Consider the following 10,056-nt stretch of genomic DNA (forward strand, 5'->3'; position numbering starts at 1 on the left):
GCATTTGCACTAGACACGGACTGTAATGAACTGGTGCATTTTTCGAGCGCTTTGCACAGAAGGATACATCACGCGGTTGACTGCACCCAGGGCCTCACTTGGCGCCGCTGTCCACGAAAGACTTCTTCGAACCCTCGTGCAACATTTCAGTTTTTATTTTGTATGACGCGTTGTCTTTGTAGCTTCGAGGGCAGAGGTGATACGTGGACGACGTGTCCTTTGTTGTTCTATGCAAGTTCAGAGCAAGAAAAAAACGACTCCGAACTGTTACTGTTAAAGATCATCATCCATGTCCATTTGCATACTGTGGGACTCTGTCCTCTTATGAAATGTCCACCAACACTGGACCAAGGGTTTCCACGTACTGCAGACTGGCCTCGTGAAGACGGAACAGGAACAGAACGATGTATTGCTCGCTGTGATGTGTGCGATGCTTAAAACACTGCATTACCTTTGACTGTTTGACTTTAGGGGATTACACCGTGATGTCACACACACACACATGGCCAAGCCTTAAGAAGCAAAGCTTAGGGCTAAGACCATAAGAGCAGAGGGGGGGGGGGTGACCTCTAAACGTGGCAACCAATGTGTTGCAGGGAGCTTTAAAGCAGAAAATAGAGTAAGTGAACGCTGCCCTCACAGCTATTTCTTCATCGATTTATTACTTTTTTACGTGTTCGGTAGGAGCAATGCACTAAGTTTCTGCAGTCAAAATGTTTGCCTGTGTGCTGGAATGTGCCGTGTGTATTCAATGTGTGTGTTTTCTGAGAGCGAGGGGGCAAGATTAACCAGGAAAAGTCCAGAGATGAAGGTTCGACCACGGGGGGGGGGAACAAAAAAACAAAGATGGCGTCTCTCGAGCTCTCAGCAGGCCGGTGCGTTGCTCTGTGTTTTATGTCAAACTGTTTATTTCTTTGCTACGTGACAACCTTGCCTTGACGATGTCAACTGCAGAGTGCAGTCAGTACGATGACTAACACATCTCTCTTAGAAGTATTCATTTTATTTGAATATTGGGACTCACATTTTTAGACTTTAAAACCTCAGAGGAGTTTTGTTAGAAAACGCGAGGAAACGCTCCTCCGCGGCCCCCCGGGTTTACTCTCCAGCGTCCCCCCCCCCAAGATATCACTTAGTTCTCCATTACAGCTCCATGCAGGTTCAACGCAGCAGCATTTAGATGCGGCGCGACAATCTGGGATTAGCCGTGGTCAAGTTTTAGCGCACTAGATTCGGCCTGCAGCCGTAACCACAAGGTCACGGGAACCCGGGCCGGATGCGCACACGGTTTTGAGTTTGACTGAGTGTAGCAACTGTGTTCAAACCAAGGGGAAAACTGGATTATTTATTTGTCCTTTTTCATAAGCGACAGCTTATGTAATCATGTTTAAAGTGCCTCCTTGCACTTTGTGTATATACTGTCTTTAGATAAAGTGTATAAATCAAATGTGTAGAATTTGACATTTTACGTCACCTATCAGGATTGTTTTTTGCTATGCTAAAAGTTTCTATAACTATATATATATATATGCAACTTTGTTAGTATGTCAATTTTCCTTCTATGGGCCTCTAGTTGCCCCTATAGGTTGTGAATTTAGGAGTATTTATTTACGAACAATGCATTTTATCCACTGAGCTCCAAAGTTTTGTGCAGGAGAGAAAAAAACAGAGACCAACCTTTCTTACTTCTTTAATTTAGAATGTTGTTTATTATCAAAGGGTTACAAGCTCATTAGGGTTGTTTTTTCTGTGTGGAACATGGTGTTGGCAGGTACAACATGTCTACACGCTGTGACAGCCTTCTTCGGTAATTAACATCACACTCTAATTCATTTCAACATCCACGTTGTCTGTTAATTCACGACATCATTTTCCCATCTATTGCATTCCCCTATTGGGCCTCGATCTAAACAAGGCGGTCTCCTCGTGGCACTGGCTTCGTGCAGCAGGGGTGGTCTATAAACACAGGAAAATGTACAATCCTTAGATAACAAAAGGTATATATTTTCTATCTTGCTTTTTTTGATTTTGTGCACGTGTTTCTTCAAGAATGCATTCAATATTTTCCTTTGCGTCCGACGCTTGTTGCGATGGAAAACGTCTTGGACTTGAACGCACGCCCCATTTGTCAGGCGAGTGGACTGAAGGTGTGTAAATGTTTTAATACTTGCGTGTAAATATTAATGGAAACAAATAAATATTGACGAGCTTGTCGTTGTTTTCATTTCTCGCTCGCTCGGCATTTATTGGATTTGTGCTCGCCGCGCTGCAGGCTGACGGAGGGCAACGAGTCGGTTATCGGATTTAAAAACAGAACGGCTTAATATAAGTTACAATCCACAACACAGTTGTCAATCACGTCATTACAAAATGATTCAAATAAATGAGACTTTTAAAATAATGTCCATCTGGCTGGACAAAAAAAAAAAAAAAAACGTTAGAATATTTACAGAAATGGCAAAAACTTGAAATGAAGCGTATTTGTCAAACTTCCTCGACCTGTTGTGTGATTTACAGCAAACCATCAACCACAGTGTTGTGGTTTCAAACGATGTGAAAGTCCACAAAAAACTCTGCTCAATGCCCGCACCCCCCCCCCCCCCCCCCCCCACCCCGCCACAGAGCGGTTTGCTGTAATCGAATGAGTCGTGCGTTTCTTCGATGAGCCTCAGTGGGATGGGCATTGCTCTGGAAGAAGGTCTTCTAGGGGGATGACGGTGTATTCCGACGCGTGTCCGTTCTCCTTGGGGACCTCCTTGTGCAGGAACGTCTCCAGCTCCACCTGCTGGGTCGACGGGTTCGCTTTGCCCACCAGCTGTGCCGCCTGGTTCGGTCCGTTCCAGCTACGCAAAAGAGATCATCGACAATTTAAATATACGCTCAAAAAAAAAAAAGGGTGCCCCAACTATGAGACATTGTTCACCTGCGTCTGACATTAAACACTCACCTGTCTCTAGTGGCGATGGCCACGAAGATCACTACCAGTGCTGCAAGGCCCACAATAAATCCAGCAATGATCATCCATCCTGGAGATATGGGGGAGGTAGGAGTTAGTCAAATGGAAAAAAAAGCTTAAATCAGGAAAAACCCAGATAATGGCAGCATTTATTTTTCGGGCCTCACCTGGTGTACCGCCCGGTTTGGAAGTTGCCGGTGGACTATTCGGTGTTCCCACGTTTGGTTCTGAAACGAAGGAAAATAAAATAAATTGCTGTTCAAGATGGCCGGTAGCACACGAGTGAAGCCATTATGGAAGTTATTGTCAGCATCATTATTGGGGGAAAGTACCGTTTTTGGTATATTCCAAAAGCCTTTCATGTTGAATGGTTATAATCTCCTTACCTGATCCGGATTCCTGCTCCGACCTGTCGCCTGAACCTCTGCCTCCTGGCACCTTTTCCCCGAGGAAACGAGCCCTGGAGGGGGCTTCCGTAGCGGAGCCGGAGGCCACGCCGGTGCCCGCGGGAGCCGTGGCGTCCTGGCCGAACATCTCGCCGTCGCCGGACCCCGAGGCGGACACCTCGTTGCTCAGGAGGTCAAAGGCGGAGACGGCGCGGCCGGCGGCCCGAGAGGGCACCGAGGTCGAGCCGGGCCGGGAGCTCGGCGCGGCGGGTTGAGGCGAAGCGGAGCCGACCGTGGTGTCGAACCGGAGGGTCGCGGAGGTCGCGTCGCCGCTCTCCCCGCCGCTGCCCTCCGCCGCGTCAGGGGTCGGCCGCTGGGACGCGGTGACGTTTGTTCCCGGTGATTCAGGCGCGCCGGAAGGGAGGAAAAGGTTGTCGACCAGGAAGCCGTCCGTGGCGGCCTCTCGGATGACTTCGTCCTCGGCGATCTGGGTCGCAGCTGGAAGGGAGAGACATTTTTAATTATTATTTTTTTTAATCCACGAGTCACATTGAGGGTTTGCCCAGCAGGCCGCGACATGATCACGGGAGAGGAAAGTTACCGGGGCTTAAGTGCGTTGACCCATATTCTTGTATCAACTCGTTGTTGCGCTATTCTTCCGTTGTAATGATTAACCTCGGTGACTAATAGGCAAACAAGACGGGCAGACTCATCAAAGAACTACTTTAACAAGAGCAAGCCGCTCTTTTGACTCGCCTTGTACAACAAAACAAAAAACAGACTGTTAATTCCAAGTTGGTAGGAAGCCAATTTCAGGGTTTTGTAGGGAACAGGAAGCAAGAGAACTTAATAGGAAAAAGTCCTGTACTATTGATTGAAACTTTCATCCTTTATTGCCAATTTTGTTTAATATCTCAGCATACCATGATCCAAAAATGTAAAGAACCGAGTTGACATTTGGCGTCGAGGAAGGGTCTTCAGGTTCCATATCATTCTCTCGCTTATCAGTCGAAGCATTGCGCCTCCACTTTACTGCACTAGAGCTAAACACTAAAATATAATTTCATATACTCACAAAATACAACAGAGTGAACCAGTGGATATGAGACGCCCATGTCTGCTACAACAGTAAAATGTTACTCACTCAATCTAGTTCACGTTATATAGTTAAAGTGACCGATACCATTGAGAAAAACATTAACTTTTATCACTTTACTTTTCTTGTCTGTCCATAAGAAGCAACAAAATGCTACCTGAAAAATCTCATTAAAGTAAAAAGATAATTCTCCCCAGTCTCCTTTTCTGCAGAGTCATGTTCCTCTGCAGTGGTTACACCTTTGCCCAAACTTCTGGGAGAGCTTTCTGCTGATCTTTTTGGTGTCACCTTACTCCAGACACTCCCGTTACTGCACCTCCTGGAGCAGCGCTTTACAAAAGATCTCAGTGTGTGATCAGGAGGTGCCAGTGAAAACCCTGCACCGACGCTGAAACACTACTCCGCAAGTCTCACAGCGAGAGCGAGACCTGGAACATTGAGAGCATCTCAGGCACGGGGAGGACAACGCGTTCACTCCCGGGGTCAGAGTGAGGACACCACGGACGCTTCGGGCGTCTGGAGAATTACTGCTTTGTCAGATAGGGAGGGGGGTGGAAAAAGCCTTGAGAACAGCTTCACTCGTCCCAAGGTGAAAGAATTTTTATTCCGTCCAACAATCCGCTTGATGAACGGTGATCATCTCCAAGGAGGGAGAAATAAATCAGATCAAAAGAGATCTACCTAGATATTGTTTTTTTTTTTTTTTTTCTCCTCTTCTCCATTTACAGTTTGATCCCATAAGACAAAAAAAAAAAAAAAAACACGGCTCATGAACTCAAGGTGTTATTTTAAGCGCCGCAGGAAGATTAACTGCTTTAAACAGAAAACAGGAGAAACCAGTGCTTACTGTGTGCCGGTGATGAGTGGACGGCCGCAAGAAGTCCGAGAACAACCCCAAACAGAAGACACCTCATCTTGATGCAGGAAACCTGGGACGCAGCCGTGGATCCGACTGTTGTCTGTTGGACGAGCTGGAGCTATTAGGCGCTGTGAACTGACAGTCACGCGTTGCCTTTTTTTATACAGAGCAGCAGGTGTGTGTCACATCGGGGCAACAATGGCTGACGACACACGGACCCGGGAGGGCCGGCACACCTGTGGACACACCCTCTTCCTAATAAACTTTCTCACACTCCCTCCCTCCCTCCTCGGAGGAATAAACAGGGGTCTAATCTTTCAGGGGGTTTACCCGGGTTTTAGGTACTTATTGATGGAAGAGGAAGAGCAACAGAAAGATGGCATCAGTTTGGTCACATTTAACCCTTGAGTTTGAAAGGTTACGTATTAAATAGTCTTACATATGCAATGTTAATATGCAAAATGAAACAATTTATGGAAATAAACCAAAATACGTGAATGAATGCATGCATACATACCCAAGTACAAGCTTGTATACATGGACAGATTATTACGTACATGCTGATATATTCACCAAGAGCGGATATATGCGAGAACACACCCAATTTCAGAGTTAAATTGACTCTGTGAGATTCAATTTGAACTGTAAGCTGGTGTTCATATTGTCCCAATCTTGTCAGTGTTAAATCAACACTCATCAATTTAACTCGAAATAAGTGTCAAAATAAATCTGATCAGGGTTAGATACAACATCATTTAGCTGATGCTTTTATCAAAAGCAACTTACGTTTCATTTTTAACACATGGAGTTTACATTTTAGCCGAGGGAGCAATTCGGGGGTTTGGTGTATTGCTCAGGGGGACACAGAGGTTTGAACCAACAACCTTGTGGTTCCTGACACACTCTTCTATCCATGCACCATAGTACACAGAGTTAAACCCACACCAAGAAGTGTGACACTGTACAGTTACATTTCAAACCTACCGAAGAGTTCATTTCAGTTGAATCAACTCTTTGCAGTGTGATTTTAACACTTTTGCCCCACACCGTAAAATTAACTCTAAGAATTTTTCTGTGTAAAGACGAAATAATGGCAGCATTTAATTTTGGATCAAGTTACTCCAAAATATGGGGAACATTGACAGTATAAAAGAGGAAGAAGAATGCAAAACATTGCCCCCAATTTATAGGGTGAATTCAGGTAATTTGGGCAAGCATAATGTAAAAGCATTTTACGTCTCATGTGTGATGTCACCTACGTTATCTCATGTGACTTTAGTGCTAATCAATGTATCAGCACCCCTAGCTTTACCATAGCCTTTTCAAGGCAGAAGTTCAATTCAATTCAATTCATTTTATTTTGTATAGCCCAAAATCGCAAATTACAAATTTGCCTCAGAGGGCTTTACAGTCTGTACACATGCAACATCCTCTGTCCCGAAACCCTCACATCGGCACAAGTGGCACAAGAAGTGAAATGCTTTTTTCCTATGCCGTCCCAAATTACCTGAATTCTCCCTCCATGCGAGATAATGAGCAATATTCCTTCAATGAGTAGCATTAGAGCACATTTTTTATTCTTTGTAATGCCCTTAAATGATAATAAAAAATAAAAAAAATCCATCCATTGGGGCCTATTAACGGCACAGGTTACTGAAGAAGGAAGAACCCTGCACACCTGCATTGACAGTTGGGAAAAATTTGCTTTGGAAGGATGTCAATTTCGGCAGAAATATATTTCCTTCTTATAACATCCTTGTTCATTCTCTCTCCTCATTCCACTCTCATAGGACGATGGGTTGCGACAAGATTTTCACTTTTGGTCTGGTATCAATTTCAATTTTCAATTTTTTTTTTTGCGCATGTAATTTCACACCCTTTTTTCGTCACTGTCTCATCTCAGTACGTATATAATGACTTTGACGTTGCGCTCGTCTGGTGTTGCACGGATGCGTCACAGCGCAGCTCAGAGCCCGCGGGCTCGCTGCCGCTCCGCAGACGGAAGTTTACTCAGCGCGTGGGGGCGCGCGTGTGTGGGTGCGCGCTTGTCCGGTCCTGCGCGCCGCACCTTGACGAGGCGGATTTTTGTGAGTGTGTGTGTGTGTGTGTGTGTGTCTCACTGGTGGGAACTTTGATGATGAGTAACGAGAGGCTGAGACGCGAGTGGCGACTCTAGCGGCGCGCAAAGCCGCCATTGGCAAGACACTGATGATACATTTTCAAATTGTTGTCGGAGTTTGGATGTGTGGTCATCGTGGGTCGACACGTTATGTTGTGGGATGTGGTAAACCCTATGTGGCAAAAGTGAATGAAAAACAATGATTTTGATTTATGTAGTTAATTTTTTAGTAATAAAAAATGAATGTGTGTTGTCTTGTGCAACAGCCAGAGCATCCGGCCTGTTTCAGAACAGGCCGGATGCTCTGGCCTGTGGTGTAGCTGCTCGCAGCTCCCTCCAAAAACACAGAACACAGAAAAACAGTTCCCCCTCAACATTTCAACAACAATAACAACATATTGTCAATGTATACAGTGAGAAACGCACTCTGGTTCAGTTTAAAACACATCATGCAATGCAGCCTTTACTGATAAGTTACTAACCTGGGCCCCCAAACTAAAAAGGGACCCAAACAGGAACAGATGAACTATGATGTTTAGTTATGAAATATTACATTTGATTAACTATCAAAGTTATTGCACCCCAAAAAGTTATAGTTACACTAAACTAGCATTGCAATTGAAAGCTCCACCTTCTAGTTTTACTATTAGCAGTTCGTTATTTTTGTCAGATGTTGTTTTTTTTGTGGTTATTTACCACCCACCATATTTACCTTCCTATTTAAAGAAAGGGTGGAAAGCAAAGCTACGTGGAGCCGATGGTGGCGCGTGGAGTAGAGAGGGGACCCAGGAATGGAAAGGATGGCTGTTCATGTCCCATGTGAAAGTGTCCCTGAGCGAGACACCCGACCTCCCCAAAACGCTCCCCATGTAGCCCCGCATGGCTAAACACATGTGTTACAAAATGCATAACCATTGGTTAAAAATGTGTCCGCTAAATTACATGTGATGTAATACATACAGGCCCCCAATCCCAAAACATCTTCTCTGGCAAACTAAAGACACACCTCTGCAGACTATACCTCGACTACAAAGACTAACACACTGTAGCACTAAAATTGTACTTGTTGCACTTCTATAGCAAGTTGTAAATAATTCCTCATGGTTGAAATGCACTTATTGTAAGTCGCTTTGGATAAAAGCGTCAGCTAAATGACATGTCATGTGACGTAACACAGCGACCGACTCAGTCTGCACAGCCTTGACGCCCTGAAGCCCCGCCCCCCCACCGCTTGGTGGTTTATGCAAATGTTTGACATTGAGCATGTCGAGTGCAAGTATAGGCCACACCTGCCGAGGGTAAAGCAGATCGTATGTGAAGGGCCCACCCACGGACGGACATTTTAGTCCCTTGTGTTTCTCCGAGTGGAAGTGAAGGAAAGAAACACACACACACACACACACGCCGAGCCGTCCGAGCGCCTCCAAACTCTAAAACATGACGCGGGGCTTTTTCTCCGTGTTCATGTTACAATGGAGAGCATGAATGGCTGAACTCTGGCATGGCAGCAGAACACAGGGTCTTTTAAGGGCAGGTCCTCTGGGCGTGTGCAAGCCAATTAGCTGCCATTGTAATGCCCCCCCCCGTCCCCCTCCACCTTGCTGTTATCTCGTGTTTCATGGCAGCAGCCATTGTTCCTGTCTCCAAAGTCCCATCTCTCTCTCTCTCTCACATCTTTTGCCACCACGAATAATCAAGAGAAGCTCGTCTTTATCTTCATCGCCTCCATCCTACCGTGGTCAAATATCCGCTTCAGTTTGAACATCTCTCCGTCGGATTCATAAAAACACATAATAGCGGACCTCATTGTGTTCTCAGGCAGTATTGTTTGTCGCCTTTTCCAATTTTGACAATTTCCGTGAAATGTGAAAAGGATTTATGAATTCAAACAGGGGGGGGGGGGAGATAACGTTGCGTTTCAACCCACGGGGAAAATATTAAATTCACTGAAAGTTTGAAAATCGCTATCCGTCACGTCATCTGAATCTAGAACCATGAATGCGAATGTTATATTCAAGTCCCTGAAGAAATTAGTCTCTGTTCTTTCCCACATAAAATAGCATGGTTGGAAACATAAAGCTTCATAGATATGTTAAGCGGAGGGAGGGGGTGGTGGGGGGGGGGGCCCAAGGAGAAACATCCAATGAAACACGGCGTGCGTCTACTTGATTCATTTCCCTTTCAGATCATCACTGCCTCTCTTTTTTTTCAGAAATCCGGTGATGGTTTTATCTCAATCAATGTAACAATGGTTCAAACCGACCGCAGTGTTTGTACATCACTTCCATCGGTTTGAAATGAAAACGGAAAAACAATGTTTTTACTCCGAGATAAAAGCTATGGAGCTTTAATGTGTGCTACTGTCGTTTCCTGGTTGATTCAGCTGTAATATTCTTTTACTGGGTCACAAAATGCCGCTGCCAGACTCCCGAGCTAATCAATCAGATACCACATGGTTTTTATTATTCATTCTCAAATGCTTCATAATTGGGTTGCATGAATTATTCCAGTTTTTTATTCTATGTTTGTGTGTCTGCTGTGGGTTTTTTTTTAAAGGTTGTTTTGTTTACATTTGTATTTGTGATTAATGTGTGTACGACATTGTCCTTCTACTTCAAAGAGTTTTTATTAAAAAGAACA

At 44.8% G+C, this 10,056-nt stretch overlaps 1 protein-coding gene across 1 annotated transcript; it reads right to left on the minus strand.

The window, feature by feature from the left end:
- Nucleotides 1–2,606: 2,606 nt before the first annotated feature.
- On the minus strand, nt 2,607–5,440 carry LOC119199162 (collagen alpha-2(I) chain-like). The gene is made up of 5 exons (XM_062561865.1): nt 5,286–5,440; nt 3,343–3,840; nt 3,124–3,183; nt 2,948–3,026; nt 2,607–2,843 (listed from the first exon to the last, which is right to left on the minus strand). Exons 1-5 carry the CDS (start codon nt 5,350–5,352, stop codon nt 2,669–2,671), a joined length of 879 nt encoding a protein of 292 aa, XP_062417849.1. The 5' UTR covers nt 5,353–5,440; the 3' UTR covers nt 2,607–2,668.
- Nucleotides 5,441–10,056: the final 4,616 nt, after the last annotated feature.

This window comes from Pungitius pungitius, chromosome 4 (assembly GCF_949316345.1).
Source record: "Pungitius pungitius chromosome 4, fPunPun2.1, whole genome shotgun sequence".
Taxonomy (NCBI): Eukaryota; Metazoa; Chordata; class Actinopteri; order Perciformes; family Gasterosteidae; genus Pungitius; species Pungitius pungitius.